This window comes from Theropithecus gelada, chromosome 1 (assembly GCF_003255815.1).
Source record: "Theropithecus gelada isolate Dixy chromosome 1, Tgel_1.0, whole genome shotgun sequence".
Classification (NCBI taxonomy): Eukaryota; Metazoa; Chordata; class Mammalia; order Primates; family Cercopithecidae; genus Theropithecus; species Theropithecus gelada.
In genome coordinates, this window is record NC_037668.1 from 189388179 (window position 1) to 189411304 (window position 23126).

At 38.1% G+C, this 23126-nt stretch overlaps 1 protein-coding gene across 1 annotated transcript in view; it reads right to left on the reverse strand.

Moving 5' to 3' along the window:
- The window catches only part of PAPPA2 (pappalysin 2), a 301019-nt gene that overhangs the window by 171030 nt on the left and 106863 nt on the right, over nt 1–23126 (reverse strand). The window contains exon 4 of the mRNA XM_025354616.1: nt 5533–5678. Within this exon, the coding sequence (XP_025210401.1) occupies nt 5533–5678 (146 nt within the window). The remainder of the gene's footprint in view (nt 1–5532; nt 5679–23126) is intronic.

Genomic DNA, 23126 nt, shown 5'->3' on the forward strand with positions numbered 1-23126 from the left:
CTCAAAAAGGCTCTATTTAGAAAATTCTGAATGTCCTTCTCTATCATGGTATGTCAGCTGTCTGTACTACTCTACACCTGATTTTAATCAATACAGTTCCTTTGTTTAATCAGCTATGATTGAACAAGAAGAAATAAATAAGAACACAATTTTCTATTGAATCAGATCTGTGAGCTGTTCAGTCTAGTCTTTTACTTCTGAAAAGCACATTAACAATCATGTTGTAGGGGAGTACAGTTATTTCTCAAAGGATTAAGAATAAAATATAAATATCCCTTGCTTCTTTCGCAATTCCATTAGAAGTCAGTGATTCATGAGACAATTTAAGCATTTCTTGAAATCATTTAAATTTAATACTTTTACTCATCTATACCTTCATTCAATGATCACTCACAGAGCACCTGCTATATGCAAAGTACCTTGCTTATTTATAGAGATCATAGATGTTTATCAGAAGATTTCACCAGTTTTTGCATGCAGTTGTGTGTGTGTGTGTTTGTAGTTCTATGAAATTTATCACATACATACATTTGTGTAATCAACACCACAGTCAAGATACTGAGCTGTTCTATCACTATTAACATGTCCCACCTGCTATCCTTTATGTCACAAATACATCCATACTCTTCTCAACCTCCGACCATGTATTGCCTCCTCATTCTCAAACCCTGGAAACCACTAGTTTGTTCTTTATCTCTAGAATTTTACCATTTTGAGAATACTGCAAATGTGAAATGTTACACCATGTAACTTTGAGATTGGCTTTTTTTTTTTTCACTTAGCATAATGCCCTTGAGATCCATCCAAGTTGTTGCATGCATTAATACTTCGTGGAGTAGTATTTCATTGTGTGGATGTACACAGTTTGTTTAAGCAGTCAGCACTGAAGGACACTTTTGTCATTTCCAGTTTGGGGCTACTATATAGAAAACAGAAAACTGCTATGAAGATTTACTCATGTACAAGTTTTTAAGTGGATATATATTTTTTCATTTCTCTAGGATTAATGACCAGGAGTCCAATTATTGGATTGTATGGCAAGTGTAAAATATCTAGAATCTGTGGTTTGATATTGTTTGTCAGTTTGCAAGATTCTCAGTCATTATCTCTTTGAATATTGTTTCTGCCCACAATTTGTTTTTCTTCTTCTAGAACTCCAATTTACGATAGAAATTTTTCATGGAGTCTTAAATGTTACCTGAGATTTCTTCTGTATTTTCACAGCACTTCCTTTTTCAGAGCTTCAATTTGTAAATTTTCTACAATGGTCTAGTTCTTAAATTCTTTCTTCTGTTCATAAACCCATCTATTAATTTCTTAATTTTTCTTACTGGTATCTATTTTTAGTTCTAAAATTTCCATTTGATCCACTATTAGAGATTCCAGTTCTATGAATAAACTATGCATTTTCATCTATTTTTACTTATTAATCATAGTTAAAGCCAGTGCCCAATAATGCCAATACCTGGATAAGTTTTGATTCTGTATGACTTGTTTGTTTGGTTTATCATCATTTGACCCTGTCTCCTGAAATAGTTGATATTTCTTTATTGATTGCTAGACACTGTACATGAACAATTGTAGAGGCTTTCAATTATGTCTTTCTCCAAAGAATATTTAACTTTCTTTTTCTAGGCAGTTAGAATATAGGCAGATAAACTTTCTCCAAACAGGGATTAAGAGTGTTTCAGGAGGAAACATAAAAATTTTAGAAGATAACATTGGAAAAACTCTTCTAGACATTGGCTTAGGCAAAGAGTTCATGACCAAGAACACAAAAGCAAATGCAACAAAAACAAAGAAAAGTAGATAGGATGCATATCAAAAACACAATGATATACCATATTACTCCGGCAAGAAAGGCCATAATTTTAAAAAATCAAAAACTGGCCGGGCGCGGTGGCTCAAGCCTGTAATCCCAGCACTTTGGGAGGCCGAGACGGGCGGATCACAAGGTCAGGAGATCGAGACCATCCTGGCTAACACGGTGAAACCCCGTCTCTACTAAAAAATACAAAAAAAAAAAAACTAGCCGGGCGCAGCGGCGGGCGCCTGTAGTCCCAGCTACTCGGGAGGCTGAGGCAGGAGAATGGCGTGAACCCGGGAGGCGGAGCTTGCAGTGAGCTGAGATCCGGCCACTGCACTCCAGCCTGGGCGACAGAGCGAGACTCCGTCTCAAAAAAAAAAAAAAAAAAAAAAAAATCAAAAACTAATAGATGTTGATGTGGATGTGGTGAAAAGGAAACACTTTCACACTGCAGGTGGGAATGTAAACTAGTACAACTACTATGAAAAAACAGTATGGAGATTCCTTAAGAACTAAAAGTAGATCTACCATTTGATCCAGCAATCCCACTACTGGGTATCTACCCAAAGGAAAATCAGTCACTATATGGAAAAAAAACACTTGCACACACATGTTTATAGCAGCACAATTCACAATTGCAAAAATATGGAACCAGCCCAAATGTCCATTAATCAATGAGTGGATAAAGAAAATGTGGTATATGTATATACCATGGAATACTACTCAGCCATAAAAAGGAACAAAATAATGGCATTTGCAGCAACCTAGATGGAGTTGGAGACCATTATTCTAAGTGAAGTAATTCAGGAATGGGAAACCAAACATCATATATTATCACTTATAAGTGGGAGCTAAACTATAGGATTTAAGACATAAGAATGATACAATGGAACTTTGGGGACTCAGGAGGAAGTGTGGGCACAGGGCGAGGAATAAAAGACTACACACTGGTACAGTGTACACTGCTTGGGTGATGGGTGCACCAACATCTCAGAAGTCACCACTAAAAAATTTATCCATGTAACCAAACACCACCTGTTCCCCAAAAAACTATTGAAACGTTTTTAAAAGAGTGTTTCAGGCTAGATTTTAGACTTTGTATAAGCTATGCTACTTCTGTTTACCCTTGCACAGAGGGTGTCTCAGAGCCCCTTCTCCTCGACAAGGCCTCAACTCCCAATTTTCTCTCTTCTGTTATGAGACTCCTAAAATCACTGTTTGGCTTTTTAATCTCTTAGAAGTTATTTTCTACGTGTTTTCTTGCCCAGTGGCCCTGAGAATGTAAGTTTAGTAATTAACAAATATCTTAAAAGAAAATCACAAGCAGAAAATCAGGCTTACTTTTTGTGATTTCCATTTCTCTAGGATCCTGGTCCCTCAAGTTTTGGTTACCCTGAAAACCTGAACTCTAATTTTTGTCTTGAGACCAAAGCAAGCTCTAGGCTGCTGCTCTCTGCTCTGCCTCTATGTCTTCCACTGAGAATTTGGCAATTTCCCTGAAAGAAAAAAGACTGAATTATATACAGGACTCATTTCAATGCATTTTTCTTCTTTCTGGGATTGGACTCCTCATATCCTTGTTGCCTTAGCCAGTCTGATGCCTTCAAATAAATAATTTTAAAGTATTTTACCCATTTTTTATAGTTGAATGAGTCTTGCCAATGCCCAATTCTAATAAAGTTAGAAAACATTCAATGGTATGCCCCAGTCCAACAATTCTTATCAAGAAGTCATCATTTGTCTCCATAATGGCCAGGAAGATAATTTTTTAAGGTCTTTTAACCAAATAGATTCAGTTCCTATTGATAGACCTGCGCCTCATAGAAGCCACTGCTGGGCAAATCTTGCTGTCAGGACCTCCATAGACATACACCAGAAAGGTTAGTCTTGGTGATTGGAGTGTGCACCAAGTTGGAGATATTTTCTGATAGTGTTATATGCCCCCTCTGCTACTGTTGCTTTTGATTAGCATAGCTCAAAACACCTATACTCACTATTAAATGAATTACAGGAATATGACTTTCTAGTCCACCCATTGCTACCAGGAAGGCTAGAATGACCCATACTAGCTTTCATCTGGAAAGCACAGGGGTGTCTCCAGCTTACGTGACCATCTTGGAAATGTATGACTGAAATCTACAGCCCTTTTCTGTCAGCTGTATCAAAAATCCTTTAGAACGTTTCCTGAAACCGATAGCCATGAAGTGCAGCCTATGACTTACAAATTTGTTTTCTGACAGGCCCAACAAAACATCTCATCCCACCCAGAAACCTCTCTTTCCCTAGTTTTTCACTCATAGTAATTGTAGATAAATCTGAATGCCTTGTTTGGTTTATACTGGATCTCCGGAAATATCAGGTCCTTACTTGAGGAACCTGACAGTATGTTATCAACAGATGCAATGCTCTTGCCTTGGTAGCCTCAGGCCAACACTAACATCACAAATTTCTGATTTCTGATGTACTGAGAACTAAAAATACAGTTTAGTGATAAAAGGGCTCTAAAACTGAATCAGATACTATAGAGCCAATGAAATCCAGCTATGCATGCTAGCAAAGCATTTAATTTGGACTCTTACATGTTTAATTTGTTATACAGATATGTGTATATATACATTAGCATATATCCTCCATTTTCTGGTATATATAACCCTTTTGGATCTCAACCTGATTCACTCTGTGGATTTTCATCACTATTTTACACTTGAACAGTATTGAACAGCAACCTTTTTTTTTTTTTTTTTTTTGGTCTATCGCTAACGCATTGCTCATCTTCCTCCTTCCGCAATCTACAACACTGGTTATCTTTTGAATACTTGCTCATATTTTCTATGATTTTCAAGTCAATATGTTCTAGACTTCACTATGACCAAGTATTTGACGTATACAGCATTATGTTCTATTACTTTAATTTATTCCTCTCTGCTTCTTATTTGATTACTAGGAAGACCAACTTTGCAGTACCTTTTAAAAATCATTCATAAAATTGTTTCCAGTCTGTCTAACCATTCTTTTTCCAACACAAAATATTGCTCTCAATTATAGTAACTTACTTTAAAATAAATTTTTAGAGAATGCTATCTAAGACTTTTTGGAAATGTATACTAATTATGTTCAATAATTACTCTTTATCCATATGTTTATAAAACGGATATAATCACTCTTATTGCTTGCTCAGTAAGATTTCCCTTTATAATAATAAGACATTGTAAAAACGATTGTCTTTCTTGTGTTCAGTAGTTGCACTTGGTGTTAAGGTATCCACTGTTTTCCCCGGTGAGCAGGAAAACCCCACTTTTTGAATTTCCTGGGATTTCCTCAGGAGTCCTACCATACAAGAAGCCCACCAGTCTTCTGGAACAGTGATCACTGTAAAGCAGGTTTCACAGTCCAGCCACCTTCTTGATAATTTGATAGTTCCCCACTTGGGGCTCTGCAAGACTTAAAATGATCTTATTCTATGCCAGCAATTTATTTTCATCTAAATTATAGATTCAGTCTAGAACATCCTGAGCATTTGTCATTGCTTGCTCTAATACATCTTACCTGTCTATATTGAAACATTTTGACAGGCTCTATCAAGAGCCACTCTCAGCGCAAAGCAGTTAATTCACTGTGTAAATTTACTTTTTCTCTGTCTTTCTTTTTTCCCCAAACTTATTTTCACAAGCTTCCTTCAGTCTTCTTTGTTTTTTCCTACCATGTTTGGTCTTCATTTCACTTACCCAAGTGAGTGACAGCATCCTTGTCCCAAGGCCAGGTGGCAGCACCTGCAAGGTCTTCCCGCACTGAGCTGGCAAAGTAGATGTTGAGGAAGTGAGTACTGTTCAGCTGCAGGGCCTCCTTCAGCTCCTTCACACTCATGTATGCCCTAGAGAGCGTGCAAGATGAGAAAATGTCACAGCAAAGAACTGGTACTTAGAGAATAGCAGAGCCAGACTTAATCAGATTCTAATGGCACTCCCAGCCAGCATTACCTTTTGAAGGGACATGGGGCAGAGACCAGCCTGTCATGAAGACCAGAAGAAAAGGCACTAATACACATTTGGGATGCTCATACCAATAAATGGCATAATGACTTTTTAAAACACTATAAGGTTTGTATGAATACTCCATATTTAACATCATACTCAATTCCCCACCCTACACCCAGATTATTTCTTCAAGATAAACCTAATGATCCCATGAATTCTTTGTCCTGAGAATTATTCTCAGGCCACAGTGAAGAAGGCCTTCCAACTCTCAGTTTCTTGTTCTTTCCATCACACTGCATGATCCTTGAATTCCAGTTCAATCTCTTTTTCAGTGTATGCCTACTTCAAGCATTATTTTTTAAAAGAAAAAGGGAAATAGAGGATAGAAAACATAAAGTAAAAGAGGAAAAAATGAGATGAGTTAAAAGCAGGGAAGGACATAATAAAGCTACTGCAAAGAATAACAATTATATAGACATCTCTCTTTCTAGTCCCTTAATTCATAGAAACTCTACCCTACTCCTATTACCTTATGATATTTACCAAGTATGTTTATTGGTGACTTTGAAAGCACTAGGCAATATTATGTTTGCATTGATGTACAGAATTAAAGGTCCGTTAAAAACACATGACTTGTGGCTTATAGAAAAGGACACAAACATTTGGTCTCTTTCTAAACTCATATATAGTCAAAGACCTTTAGCTTCTCAGCATCAGTGAAACTTAAAACTTTACCATAAGCAAACAGGGCCTTTCTATTCTCACTGAAGTGTTATGTTAAGAAGGAACAACTAAACCAGAGCTCAATGGCCCCTTAGACTTACTAGATGCTCCCCACAGTGGCCATGGTCTGCCATTCCAGAGACAGGAATGTTCTTATCACAGCGTCAGCTGGGCAGACAGCCTGGCCACACAGGTTGGAAATTTCCTTTACAGATTATGCTTTGTTGATGCTATTCTAGTAGACAAGCTGCAGACACTGAAATCTACTGCCCCAGAAGCTCATGTTAGGACAGCATGACCCTTCCCCTCTAGCTTGCTCTGCCTCCCGACTGTTGATGCCATCTATTTCATCCAAGTGTAGGATGTGCTGGCAAAATCACCTGAGAAAGGGCAATCCCAAAGATTGTTTATTTGTTTTCTGGAACAGAACCAAATACAGGAATAAAAGGAAAGACAAAAAAAAAAAAAAAAAAAGATCTTGCTTTAGAACCAAAGATGTTTAGGAGAAAAGAGCCTTTAAAATACCATCTTTTATTGACTTATAATATCTTGGAAAACTAGCTCTCAGCTGCAAGAAATCACCAAACTCCAAGAGATGACGTCATATGTGATCAGGGGGATAGTTCTCTTGTTGCTTTCCTGAAGACACAATGTTTTCTGAGTTGTTGCCTGGTTTTCCTGAGACATTAGTCACATTCTCTTTTACTTTCTCCTTTATTTGAAATAAGTATAATTTCCTTTATTGATGAATTGATGGTTTGGGGTGATGATGATATCAAGTGAGTCTTCAACATGGAGATGTTTCAATAGGTCAGAAGACAGAGAGGGGAAGAGAAAAGATAATAAAATAAATGAAAAGAAAAAGAAAGAGAAGAAAAGAAAAGAAGGGGGAAGAGAGAATCAGAGACTGAGAATGGGCTCAGCTCAGGATACCAAGGAAGAAAAGCCATACCCTTTCTCTGTTCCTATTCTTGGTTCCAATTAAAATTGGGAGTTGGTAACTTGACAGCTTTCTCTCTCTTCTCCGCAGGCACTTCTCCAACCTCCCTGCTCCTGGCATGGCTTATTTTGGCTATCTGTGTGCTACTGGCTTCTTTGCCTGCCATCTACCAGTCTTGGACACCATCCTCCCACCCTCCCTCAACCCAGCAGTTCCACTAATTTCTCTTGAGCAAACTCCAAGGGGCCTCCTCCTCCACCCCCAACCTCATTAGCTGGTTCTCCTCATCTTCCTTTTCTTCCTTGCCCAATCCTCTCTCCAGCCATAAATTACCCTTCCAGATGACAGTATTTATGTCATGCTGGTAGCAAACTCGGTATGGTTACTCAGACTCCTGTACTTCCTGGAGATAGAGATATACGTCATCAAGTATAAGGAAGAGAACAAATTTTAAAAATCTAGAAAGTGTCATTAATTGAATTGATAGAAGAAACCCTTATTTTGCTGGAAACAAAGACTACCATCCAGACTTTCCTCTAAACCAGTGAGAGCAAACATGAGAAGTCAGTGTGTCTGATTTGCATGTGGATTGCTCTGTCTACTGCAACACAGGTAACCATTTCAAAAGTTAATCGGAGCTAATGAAGATATATGTCTTAGCTTCTCAACCAATATGACCAGAACCCAGTTCATGGGCTTAGGATGAGAAAAAATGGACATTATTTTCAAATTTAGAGATTAGCACCTTACTTCAGAAATAATTAAGAGATAGACTTGCCATTCAAATTAGCTTAATATTCAAGGGAAGGCAGAATGCCACACATAAATGCAGTGAAATGCATAACGGGCATGCATTGACCAGAACTTTGTATTAAAGGGGGATAAACTGCATTAAACTGCTTAATTTCTGCCAGGACCTACCTTTCCTCATGCTCTGTACACTCTAGATAAGGATACTCACTTACATGTCTCCCTGAAGGACTCAGGGTGACCAAAACTATGTCTTGGTTTTTATAAATATTATCTCAGTAACAGGCTGTCCTTGGGGCTGACATATCAAGCTGTTCTGCCCCATTGCTCCAGCTTGTTAGTTCTGACATGCCCCAAGGAGAGTGCACATCTGCTTCACCATTCTATGACTGTCACCTACTGGTTTGGGATTAGCCATTGCCGGGTTTCCAGTCTACCATGTTTCATTGCCTCCCCGCCTTAGTGTATTCTCTCTGGCTTCTGCCATGCCCCTGACAGCTGGCTCTCCAGCCACATCCCAGTATCTAAATGTACACACAAACTGCAACTACTGCTTAGTTCCCAACTAAACAAAGTAAAAGTGTAGGAAAAGTGATTCTTTGTGCTGTAGTTTATTAGTCAGTTAAAAAACCTCGTTGTACATTGATAGAAATTATTCAAGAAGGAAGCCAGAAATAAGCAAAAGATCCTGAGCTGTCTGCTGTCTGAAGGAAGTTGAATCAGTATCAAAAATTGGCATGTAGAAAACAAGACATAAAGAATGGATGTGCACCTTGAGACTGGGACCCACAGCCCCACTTCCCACAGTCAGAGTAAACCCAAGACAAAGGAGGAGCCTGACCGCACTCCACAGTTGATACGGCAGCCACCTGCAGAAGGAAAACAGATACCCCTAAGGACCTTCAACCAATTCCCCTCACAGAAGCAACGTGTGCCCCATAGACATTTGGGTTTGGTTAATCCTAAGGCTTCCTGTCATTACTGTAAAATATGGTTCTCTATCCAAAATATGCAGGAGGGTCCCCTGCCATTCCCATCCCCTATCCACTCTCCCACTATGTCTCATCTTTCTAGGTAATATCACCTTTGACCTGATCCCCCACCCCATTCACTGGGCCCATACCTTGGGACTTGTGGGCCCCTGGAAGCATTCTCCAGGCTGCTCAGTGCAACCTCAAACACATAGTTTTCTCTGTTCCTGTAAAATTCCTTTTGCTCTTAGGTGCATGGAACTCCACTCATCCCCATATACTTCTCACTTCCTTTCATTTTTTGTTTTCTGGTTACTGTTCTCTGGTTTCTGTTTTCTGGAGTAAAGAGTTCCAGTACCTGATTCCTGGGCTCTCCCCTTACTCCACCTCCTATCATCACCTGAGGAATTTCAACACTTGTGTGAAGCATCCACTGAAAACAGTCTTACTCTCTTTTTTTTTTTTTTTTTTTTTTTTTGAGACGGAGTTTTGCTCTTGTTGCCCAGGCTGGAGTGCAGTGGCACGATCTAAGCTCACCGCAACCTCTGCCTCCAAGGTTCAAGTGATTCTCCTGCCTCAGCCTTCCTGAGTAGCTGGGATTACAGGCGTGTGCCACCATGCCCGGCTAATTTTGTATTTTTAGTAGAGACAGGGTTTCTCCATGTTGGTCAGGCTCGCCTTGAACTCTCAACCACAGATGATCTGCCCGCCTCGGCCTCCCAAAGTGCTGGGATTACAGGTGTGAGCCACGGCACCTGGCCAACACAGTCTTATTCTTGATCTCTCTATTTCTAATGATCTTCACTCACTTCCCTTTGCCCATCCATTCTCATTGTCACCCTTATTAAGATTTATTTATTTATTTTTCATTTCCAATCTCATGAAGATTTTCAGTTCCACTTGTCTGTACTTTCAATTGTTTATGGCCATCTCCTCTCCAGGGGTAATCTGAAATTTTCAATATTCTTCTTTTGCTCCTCTCACCTCAACTTTTCTATTGTCATGACTCTTAGTAGACGCTCATACCTCCTTCTTTGATGATAAAATCAAGCCCATTCATCATGAACTTTATCACTGGGTCACTGGGTCTCTCTCTCTCTCTCTCTCTCTCTCACACACACACACACACACACACACACACACATTTACTTCCTTACCTATTTGTATTCCCTTTCCCCTGATCCCACAAGATGAGGTTTTCCGAGAAAATCCTAGCTAACACCCTGTCCTTTTTCTTCTTCCTTTCCAATTCAAACTTCTTAAAGGAATAATTTTTTCATCTCCCATTCACTTTTTTTCCGTGTGCCTCCTAATCCCACTATAATCTGGCTTTCATCTGTACCACTTTATCAAAATTGCTTTCATTAAAGTTATCATTGACTACTTAAGATTCTCTGCCCAGAAAATTTAAAAAAAAAAAAATCATTCTCTTATTGGAACTTCTTGTTGCATTTTTATATTATTAGTTATTTCTCCCTCCAAAAACTCTCTACTTCCTTTGCTTTCATTGCAATGCTCTTTCCTGGTTCTCTTTCTGCTTTAGAGACCAACAATCTCAGTCTCCATTGTGAATTCCTCTTTTCCATTCTAATTTTTAAAAGTTATTTCCCAGGGTTCTGTTTGTGGTCCATTCTTTTCTCACTCTCCATGCTCACCATTGGGAACCTTTCTATTCTTAAACTTCAAAGCACTGTCACTATTCGAGTAACTCCCCAACATAAATGTAACTAGTACTACCTCTCCTCTAAGATTAGATTCTTGTTCTTTTCCTAGCAATTCAATATTTCTACCTGGTCTGTGCACAGAAACCTTGAAGTCAGCATGTCAGTGTAATTGGTGGTTCTATCTGAGTACAAAAGAAAGTCAGACAAAGTGAATTTCAATGCATCTGAAATAATGTTCCAGCTGGTGAATCTGTTGACTTGTTTTCCCATGAGTAGATTTGCAAGAAGGGTTGAGTTTTGGTTAAATACAGAGAAAATATATGCCTGTGTCCATGGAAAGATTTAAAAATCAAGGATAAGAGAAGGAACACATTGGCATTTTGTCCTCTACCTAATCTTACAAACTGGATTTTGAGCTTTTTAGGAAGAAACTAAACTTCATAAAAAAATTTATAAATCCAGGATAGACAAGCAGTTCTGCTTGAAGTTCTAACAACAAAACAAAGTACTAATGAGGATAAGGGTTGCTGTCTCCATTTCTGGCAAGAATTAAGGGACATCAGCACCATTCTGACTCTTGAGAGTTTTACAGCCTTGGATTGCATCAGGTGCCAACTCTCTAAGGCCAGCTTTTCCCCAGAGAAATAGGGCAGAGCATCATCTGGAAATGCTGAGTGTCAGCAGACAAGGTAAATACCATTGCCAGTGTTTAATGGTAAATAGCAGGAGAGCCATGGAACCGGTGGGCATGAATTGTAAAGGCACACCCTTCTGGAGACTCCAAAAAGGTACACTCTATGAGGATAAGATTTTATAGTTACACATTGAGCTAATGTAATTTGACTGTTAATGGTAGTATGAGCTCATTCATGCCCACAGCATTATGTGGACTGTGGATATTCAGTTTATCTCTAAGACAATGCTCACAATCTTCCCCATACCCATTTCTCCTCCCTGGTTCCTCTCTGAAGTGGTGCCACTTCGAATACTCTTTCTATGACACCAGTAGAAAACACAGAATTCCTCCCTCATTCCTTGCTCTCCTTCACTCCATCCCCTCAGTACAATCAACCAACTGCTGATGACCCCAGAAAGAAGAGACATGGTGGTGAATATTGTTTCCCTTCTGAAAGCCACACAAGAGACCAGACAGTATCATCACCAGAACATCATCAACCAGGAATATATTTGTTTCTTGAAATTCAAATATGGAAAACCTGACAAGACATTATACACAAAATATTAACTAATGTTTGCTAACTCATGTAGAAATGAATACTACTAGAAGCAAAATGGAATTTTCTCTAGAAATATTTGTGTTGTAAGAACTTGAGGTTGAAATAAAAGAAATAATCAGAGATTGAAAGGACTCAAAGTCTAGTGTCATAACACTTTAAGGTAGTCAGAATAATGCCCTCAAGGATGTCCGTGTCCTAGTCCCTGGAAGCTGGGAATATGTCATCTTACATGGCAAAAAGGACTGTTTAGATTTGACTAAAAGTACAGGCCTTGAGACGAGGAGATTATTCTGGATTATCCCAGTGGACCCAATCTAATCACACAAGTCCTTAAAAGTACTTTTCCTACGTGTCATCAGAGAAAGAGATGTAGTGATGGAAACAAGATCAGAGAGAGCTAGAATGCAGGCTTTGAAGAAGGAGGAAGGGGCCCAAAGCCAAGGAATTCAGGCAGCCTTCAGAAACTGCAGAAAACAAAGCAGTAGATTGTCCTCTAGAACTTTCACAAAGGCATGCAGCCTTGTTGACATCCTGATCTTAGCCTAGTGAGATTTATGTTAAACTTCTGACCTACACAAGTACAATACATTCATGTAATCTTAAGTCACTTTGCTTACAATAACTTATTACAGCAAGAATTGAAAGTTAATACATCTCTTTTCACTTCAAAGTAATACCATTGGAAAATAAAAGAGCATAAAGAGAGTGAACATCTGGCTTTAAAAGATGGTATCAAAGGAAAATATTTGTTTAAAAAAAAACTCTGAGAGCAGAATTATGGACTCAAGAGGAGGAAAAGAATGTATTCCACCACTCCAGTTTTTGGCAATATTTTACTCACTATATCAAGAGAGCCATATAGTAAAATTTATTTAGAAGGATAGGATAAAAATAGATAACTCATCACATACAGATACTTAGAAAGACAAAATATAAAGCACACAAAAGAAAAGTGTAGTGAAAGAGGTCCCCAGGAGAACTTGAGAGAAAACAGTCAAGAGGGAGCCAGTGTGTCCGGAGCACAGGCTCTCAGGCCAGAAGAACTTAGTCTCTAGGCTCACCTCCTCCACTCAGTGACTATGTGGCATTGGCAAGGCACTTGCCATCAATGTATCTCAGCTTCCTCAACTGTAAGATGGGAATAATAAAAATAACTATATGAAAATATAGTAACTAACACAGAAATATATAGTTATAGTAACTAATGAAAATAACTACATGAAACCCACCTCATACAGTTATCCAGTTATCGGCAGGTAAAAAATGGGTAACATCTTCATAAATGTGACACTTTATAGTGTCACACATAAACATTCAATAAATTTTATTATGAATACCAATACCTATGGCTTCAAATATCTACTTAGCCAGAAACAAAGTTCAAATGTCATAATGTAGGAAAGCAAGTGTTATCTCCAAGACTTGGCGGAGAGCTAATCATGGCTTATGTCTAAGGAGCAGGTATACTTTGCTTAAAAGGTGCAACGGAATGGAGGCAATCCCACAGTGCAGAGAGGAAGAAAGTATACTTCCATTCACGCCCTAAAGTCAATCCATGATGGGAACCTTTCAACAACAATAAAATAGAAATGAAACTCTCCTGTGCACAAACTACCGTTGGCCTGGTAAGACACAGAGTAGTGTGGAACTTCCATTAGTGATTCTGAAACCTCCCAAAGGCAAGTTCCAAAATGGTCACAGAAGAGGGATACAGTGATTAACCCCAACCTCAAGTGAGATGATCCCTGCCTGAAGGCTGCTTCTGCTAATAGCAACAGCACCTCCAATAAATACTTTTCTTGACTCTCAAAAATTTCAAGAAACAACAAAGAGATATAATAGTTTGATTTTAATTCTCACTAATAAGAAATAACTAGCTGGTGATGTTGAGTGAGTAAATTTCCTTATTGAAATAAACCTCTATATTTTTAGTATTTATAACAGCTCAGGCTGATAACACTAAAATGTCAAGCTTTAGTAAATTAGATTTCCAAAAAGGAAATGATTTAATGCGTAGGACTCTCAAGGGGAAAATGGCCCTTTGGAGGTGGAAGGATAGAAACCTTAAAAATCAATTTAATCCTAGATTGTCCCAATAAAACAGAAAGGAGATATAAAGCATCAAAAAGAACCAAGTATTAAAAGAGAACTCTCTGGGAAGCTAAAATTTTAAGAGAACACGTGTAGATTTTGGAAGGAGTAATAGCATAAAATGGTTAAAAATAGAGCAAAAAAATAAAGCCTTGAACCAACATAAGCATGAAAAAACACAAAGAATGATAAATTTTAAAATGTATTTGTTTCAGAGCATTGATAAAAATAGAATATACTGATACAGAAGGGAAAAGAAAAACAACCTGAACTCTTAGAAATCTGCCTTGCTACCAAGATGAATAATTATTAAAATGGAAATCTGCTCAATAATTTATTTACCTGGTACCATTTATTTACTACTACTAATAATAGTGATCACAATTAATTCAGTCCCAACTGTATGCCACATGCTTTGTATATATTTTCCCCTGTAAATCTCATAACAACTTTATGAGGTTAGCACAATTACTTCATTTTACAGAAAAGAAATTAAGGCTGTCAGAGGTAAAGTGTCTTCCCCCAGATCACATAGATTGTAAGTTTTGGAGGAAAGTTTTAAACCTGGATTCCTCTAATTCCAAAGCATGCCTTCTTTCTTCTAACCTTAAATTGGTTTCCCTTATCTGCAAGTCACTGTGCTAGACCCTGGCAATGAAAAGATACAGAAGACATGGCTCTTGTTTTCAAGGAGCTCAGTCAATGAGCAAGACAATTATGTGAACAAATAATTAAAATACAATGTGACAGGCACCATAATAGAAGTGTGTACAAAATTACATGAAAGAACAAAGGACAGAGTGAAAAATATGCTTAGATAATCAAACATTAATAAGACACTGTAGAAGTTTGTGGTAGATCTTGTGCATTAGTCAGCACATAATTATTCCACCTTCCTTCTAGTCTGTCTCACTGTTCTGGAGGACAGAGAAGCTAAATTTTACATTTCTCCAGCTCCTTTGCACCCAGGGATTTGGAGGAGATTTACAGTCTACCATCAGTAGCTCTTCATGTTAGAGCTAAAAGGTGACTGAGATGATCACCTTGCTTCTCACTGCCTTCACTGACTTTGCCTGCAATGGCTGGGCAATAGTGTTCTGGCATCCAGCCATGAGCAATATGGGTCTTCAAGACAAGCTATGGGGCAAACCCTCTTTGCTGGTGTGGATCTACATAGGCACAGCATGACTTAGCAATGACATCAGTGGTTTCTTGATCTCCAGACAGCTGCTGGCCAGCGTGTCCCTGAAACTGGCAGTTCTAATGGAAGCTTCAGAATTCCCACCTCCCTTTCTGTGGCAGGTATAGCAGCTCCACTTGCAGACCAGTTCCATAATCTTACTCTGAGAGATAGTTCTAGATATCCAGCCTAAATTCTACTACTCTAGCCCTTACAAAGATTTTGGAAGCAATTCAATTCCTGTATTTAATCCCTTTTTGGTTAAAATAGCTACAGTGGTTTCTGTTTTTTGCAACTATATCTTGACTGATTCAGAGACATTATTCCAACTGTGTTTTCAATATTTGATATTCATTCTCGTGGTAGAAAGGTCAGGAAAGATATATTTAAGCAAAAGAACAATGCAACAAAGAGAAATTACAAGTGATAGCTGACTGAAGAAATAGTGCGAGAACTGTTTTTGAATGAATTAGTCTCCAGAATCATAGGAGTTACTCATAAGACCCCAAAAAGACCTGTTTTGGTGTTTATATAACAAATAATTCCAATCTTTGTAGATAATAGAGTGATGCAAGGAGGCTAAAGACTGAAAGATATTTCAACTGCTGATACAGGAAACAGGAGAGATTTGGAAACTATAAATTAGTTAGCTCAATGTCAATTCCCAGAAATATTTTCAAGGCATTATTAAATAAACAAATTTTTACTACTTAGACAAGGAAGAAGTAATTACTGGAACTATCATGAGCTCACCAGGAAGAAAGAATCATGCAAAACTAATCACATTTTATCGTTGTTGTTTTGATTATTTTGTTGAATTTTCTAGAGCAAGACACTGTTTTGGAGAGTGTATCCTTGATTCAACAGGAAGTTGGATAAATCTCTCGCGAGATCTTTATAAGGAGGGTGGAAAACGTGTATAATTATAGATTTTTTTTATTTTTTATTATTTTTTGAGACAGAGTCTCACTCTGTCCCCTAGGCTGGAGTGCAGTGGCCGGATCTCAGCTCACTGCAAGCTCCACCTCCCAGGTTTACGCCATTCTCCTGCCTCAGCCTCCTGAGTAGCTGGGACTACAGGTGCCTGCCACCTCGCCCGGCTAGTTTTTTGTATTTTTTAGTAGAGACGGGGTTTCACCGGGTTAGGCAGGATGGTCTTGATCTCCTGACCTCGTGATCCATCCGTCTCGGCCTCCCAAAGTGCTGGGATTACAGGCTTGAGCCACCGCGCCCCGCCTATAATTATAGATTTATAATAACTCACACTAAATCCTGGGACTGCCCCCAAAATAGTTTTTATATACCTAGACCCGATATCTGTATTTGCCCCTATTTCATTCAGTAATTTAATCAATGTCTTGCAATAATTCATACGATGTAAGTTTGTCAAATTTGCAAACAACATGACTGTTAAATTGGCCTCAAAAAAGTTATAATTATGAGAGTAAACTCAGAAAGTAAAATCTAAAAGTTTCTGATGTAAAATCTACACTTAAGCACACATACACGTAAACAACTACTAAAATACAGCATTAGAAACTCTGGGTTTAACACCAGTCAATGGGAGGAAAATGCCTATAGCTTTCAGTTGCCAACAGTGTTCCATGGCTCTCCTGCGGGAAAATGTATAGACTCTTAGGCCGCAATCCTAGGCACAAACACTGTGTACTGCCATGAACAGATCTGTCCTGGATCAGTGCTATGCTTCCTTAAGGACATTACAACTTTGGAAGACATGCCCAGAAGAGGTATACTAAAAAGGAGGAAAATCTGGCAACCATGCCATGGGAAGAATAGTAGAAGAAATGGTGCACATTTAGTCTAGATGCCAGGGGTGGGGGCAATCTTAAAATTGTTTAAATATTTGAAAGTTGATTTCATGTAAGAGCCTCACTCTGTGCAGCTCCAGAGGGAAAAACTGGGGCCAATGTGCAAAATTATACACATCCATATATTGCCTCAGTATACAGAGAGCCTTACCAAATTATAGTTGTTAAGAAATGACATCCCTAACACTAGAAATATTTAAGCAGCAGCTAATGGGTTATTTGGCAGATATATTAAAGAGATAAGTTCTTATATTAAGCAGAATACTAAATTGAACCATTCTTCAAATTCTGAATTGTCACAATCTTGAAGATTAAACACATTCTCATTATTTCAATGATTATCTTAATACAAATGATTTATGTATCTGTATATCCTCTTTTTAATTTTCTTATACTTTTTGAATGCACCTACTGGGGTAACTATTGTTATGAGTTAAATGTGTCCCCCATAAGATGTTGGAGTCCTAACCCTGAATACCTGTGAAGATTGCCTTATTTGGAAATAGGGTCTTTGCAGATAATCAAGTGAAGATGAGGTCATTAGAGTGGGCCCTAATCTAATATGACTATGCCCTTCTAAAGGGAAATTTGGACACAGGAACAGATTCCCATAGAGGGAAGATTATGTGGAGACACAGAATGAATGTCAGCTACAAGCCAAGGAATGCCTGAGACTACTAAAAGCTAGGAGAGGAACCTGGGACAGAATCTCCTTCACAGCCCTCAGAAAGAACCAAATCTGCTGATCTTGGACTTATAGCTCCAGACCTGTGAGACAATACGTTTCTGTGGTTTAAGTCCCCCAGTTTGTGAGGCTTTGTTACAGCAGCCCTAAGAAACTAATATAGCCCTCATGACCTCAGTCAACAGGTCATATCTCTCATTAGCATAATCTTCCTACCCAACCCATATCTCCATTCTTAGTTTTCTTTTTTATTCATGCCATAAAAATTCTGCTAGTTGCTTAGCTTAAGCTATAGCTAGACACCTATACATCCAAATATTTACTAAATTCTATAGAATTTCCTTTCCCAAAGTCTAATGTATAATATATCTGCATTTTTCCTGTCCCACTGCCACTATCTGGAACAGATTCTTTATTTCTGATGTTCAATAATGTCTTATTATTTTTCTGTCTCTAATATCACATCCATTCTAGTCCACCCTGTACAGCATCAAAACTGATGTTCTTCTGTTTACTCTTGATACCCCATGACTTACATAATAAAGAACTTAGATTTTCTTTTAGTTTCCTTTGCTCAGGTATGGCCAGCACCACTGTGGCATTGATTGAATGAGTGGATTTACTCATTAACACCAAGTATGGCTTTGCTTTTTTATCTACCTCCCTGCTTTGCTGATGCTGTCCTCCTTCTACATCTTTAATTATCAAAATTCTAACTGACATTCAAGGCCTCTTTTCTATAACACTTCTTCCATGAAGCCTTCACTGATCACCCCAGCCTAAACTAATATCTATATCTATATATCTATATCTATTCAGCCTATATCTGAATCCCTGTGTCATTTAGTCTAATCTAAACACACAATATAGCAATAATATTTAAGCCTGCTTTGGCAATATTTGCAAACAATAAAGATCTTACTTCTAGATATTTAAAAAGATATTTATATGAATTTCAATTATGCATCAACCACAATAGTATAATATCAAAAATATGTAGTATCTGGAATGGATTCTTTATTTCTGATGTTCTATAGTGTATTATTATTTTTCTGCTTCTAATATCACTGGTGTTCCTCTATTTACTCTTGATACCCTGTGGCCTACACAATAAAGAACTTAGATTTCCTTTCAGTTTCCTTCCCCCAGGTGTGGCCAGCACCACTGTGGCATTGATTGAATTAGTGGATTTCATATGTATATACATATGTACATATATATATAATAGAGAGCATTCCTTATTTCATTAGCTGGAGAAAGACCCCAGAAGGCAAGTATCATTCCTTTCTCAGCGTGATAGCAAGTTAGCACATCATCTTGCATATTATCAAGTGCTTATTCAATAGTAGTTGACTATGTTGATGCTGGAGATGGACTCCAAATGGAAAATAAGGCAGATAATCCTTCATTTTTTCCCTCTCCTAGGTTCACTGATATTGCCCTGCTGTAGAATCCCCTATTAGGACGTTAGCCATGCAATGCCTTATTCACCCCCATAGCTTTAGCTATCATATATATGTTAATATTTTCTAAATTTATATGATACTCAGATCTACATAATCACACAGATAATAAGTAATAAGTATCTCTAATTTGATTACCACACAGGCCTCAAATTCCCACCCAAACTTGTTGTTCTTTCTGTTTCATACCGCCTGAGCTATCCAATTACTCAATTTAAAAACTGAGAAATTATTTTGGATTCTTCCTCTTCCTCACTACACCGCATTCAATTAATTGCCAATTTCTGTTGGTTCTATTTATAAATGTCTCTTAAATTCAACCACAGCCTTCTAGTAAGCTTCTCTGTTACATGTTTTGCACCCCTTGAATACAAACTCCATGCTTTCTTAAGACTGACCTTTCTAAAAGGGCAGATCTAATCATGTTCCTTCTCTGCTTTAAGGAACTCTAAATGTCTTACTATGGTTTACAAGACTTTTCCGGATCTGGCTGCTGGTAACCTCTCAGGCATCAATCTTTCTACTTCCTTCTAACTCTCATGAATGTTTCCCTCTCTCTTATCCAGGCCACTGGGATTTTGGACCAATAGCTTCTTCCTTCCCTGCCATACCTACCTCCAGGATAACTTCTTTCCATCTGACAGATTTTGATATAGATATTAATTCTGGGAAGGCTTTCCTAATACCCTAAATCCTGGTCGGGTGCTCTTGTCCACGAGCTTTTGTGACACCTTTTACTTTCACTGCCAGAGCACCTGGCAGAATGCTGCTTCTTGAGGATTCCCCAATTAAACCACAGACTGTGGGAGTAGGAATGCTGTCTGGGCTTGTTCAGTATTGTGCCCTGAGTATGCAGCACAGGGTCTGAGATTTAGTAGCTGCTCAGTAATTCCTCTCTGAATTAATGAGTATGTCCCCCTCACCTCTAAAGTCAAAGTGTAAAGAACTTTCAATGACCAATGTTCTTATAAGACCAATATACTTTCTCTATTTCAATCAAACAGAAAGTCTAGCGTTCAGTTTAGTGCATGTATGCTGTCAAAAATAACTGACTTCTGGTATGTGTGTCTCTGTGTGTGTGTATGTCTCTGTGTGTGTGTATGTGAGAGAGAGAGAGAAAGAGATTACAGAAAGAATGCTTCGTTTGAAAACAGGATTTGAAGAAAATCTTTAAAATGTTCTAAAGCAATTGAGGAAAGAGGTTTAACAGAAGAGAGAAGAAACACAAGAAAATGACTAAAACACTGGATGACTTCACGAGTTTTTACCATTAGCTGAGACACATCATGTGCGCTCCAGTTACCAACAATAACTACTCTTCCCGGGAAAAGCTTCCTATTTTTAACCCTAGTGTAATGCCTGTGGAATTACATTGCCCATTCCCACTCAGGCTCCGAGAGCTTATCATCATAGAGTGTTTTTGCCAAGAATCTGCTCTGCCCTTAGTCACCACACAAAGAGTTGTCAAAGACAGAGTGGGGAGAGAGGTTGGGCTTTGAGTGTAGTTTTGTTTCTTGCTGCCTACCAGTGGCAGCAGGTCCTATATACTGCTCTTTGGAGTTTAGCTGTTTCAGATATAACTAGACTCTGTGGTTTCAGGGAATTCTACAGCAGAGCAATATCAGCAAACCTAGGAGAAGGGAGCAATGAAGTATTATCTGCCTGTTTTCCATTTAGAGTTCATCTCCAGCATTAATATAGTCAACTACTATTGAATAAGCACTTGACAATATGCAAGATGATGTGTTAAGTTGCTGGGACCTGTGCTCAGGGAACCAGAAAAGAGAGAGAAAGTTCAATAATGAAAGTATATTCAGGAAACAACAGGTGTGGGAGAGGATGTGGAGAAATATGAACACTTTTACACTGTTGGTGGGACTGTAAACTAGTTCAACCATTGTGGAAAACAGTGTGGCGATTCCTCAAGGATCTAGAACTAGAAATACCATTTGACCCAGCCATCCCATTACTGGGTATGTACCCAAAGGATTATAAATCATGTTGCTATATAGACACATGTACACGTATGTTTACTGCGGCACTATTCACAATAGCAAGGACTTGGAATCAACCCAAATGTCTGTCAGTGACAGACTAGATTAAGAACATGTGGCACATATACACCATGGAATACTATGCAGCCATAAAAAAGGATGAGTTGGTGTCCTTTGTAGCGACATGGATGCAGCCGGAAACCATCATTCTCAGCAAACTATCGCAAGAACAGAAAACCAAACACCTCATGTTCTCACTCATAGGTGGAACTGAACAATGAGATCACTTGGACACAGGAAGGGAACCATCACACATCGGGGCCTACTGTGGGGAGGGGGGAGGGGAGAGGGATAGCATTAGGAGATATACCTAATGTAAATGATGAGTTAATGGGTGCAGCACAACATGGCACATGTATACATATGGAACAAACCTGCACATTGTGCACATGTACCCTAGAACTTAAAGTATAATAAAAGAAAATAATAATATACAAAAAAGAACAACACATCAAAAAAAGAAAGTATATTCAGAAATCTATTTCTGAAAAAATATATTCTGAAAATCTAGAAAGAGACAATATTAATTTTGCTTTATTTTAAAAATTAAACGTTTACTTTTGATTTATATATCCTGGGACAGTGATGGAAGGGATCTTTTCTGAGGTTCTCAAAGCCCTCAAACTGGCCCAGGAAAAGATGTGTAGAATCAAAAGAGAAAAGAGGATAAACTCTTAGGAACAGAAATTTTTATTTTGTATTTCTTTATTTGTATAATTTACAGGGAAGCAGTGTAATTTTGTTACATGGATATACTGTGTGGTGGTGATGTCAGAGTTTTTAATGTGCCTGTCACCCAAATAACATACACCGTACCCATTAAGTAATTTCTTGTCATCCACCCCCTTTCCACTCTTCTACTTTTCCGAGCCTCCACTGTTTATCATTTCACAATCTGTGTCCATGTGTGCACATTATTTTTATCTGACTCATAAGTGAGAAGATGCCATGCTGACTGATGTAAGATGGCATCTTATTGTGGTTTTAATGTGCATTTTTCTCATGATAAGAAATGTTGAGCATTTTTTAATCTACTTGTTGGCCGTTTATATGTCTTCTGAAAAATGCCTATTTATTTTCTTTGCCCATTTTAAAGTGATTATTGTTGACTTGTTTGAATTTCTTATAGAGTCTGGGTGTTAGTTTCCTGTCAGATGAATAGTTTACAAATATTTTCTCTCGTTCTGCAGGTTGTCTGTTCAATATCACAACAGATGCAGAAAAAGCATTTGATAAAAGTCAACATCACTTCATGATAAAAACCATTAGCAAACTAGGCATAGAAGCAACACACCTCAAAATAAAAAAGTCATATATGACAAAACCACAGCCAACATTATACTGAATGCAGAAAAGTTGAAAGCATTTCTTTCAACAAGTAGAACAAGACAAGGATGTCCACTTTCACCACTCCTGTTCAAAAATAGTACTGGAAGACCTAGCCAGGGCTATCAGGCAAGAGAAAGAAATAACAGACATTTAAATTAGAAAAGAAGAGGTCAAATTATCTCTGTTTACCAATGACATGATCTTATGTCTAGAAAACCCTGAAGACTTCACCATAAACTCTTACATTTGATAAATGAATTTAGTAAAGCTTTAGGACACAAAATTATCATACAAAAATCAGTAGTGTTTCTATATATCAATAATGATCAAACTGAAAAACAAATTAAGAAGGCAATCCCAATGACAATAGCTATGAAAAAAAAAGCCTAGAAATACACGTAGCCAAAGAAGCAAAAAGTCTGTACACA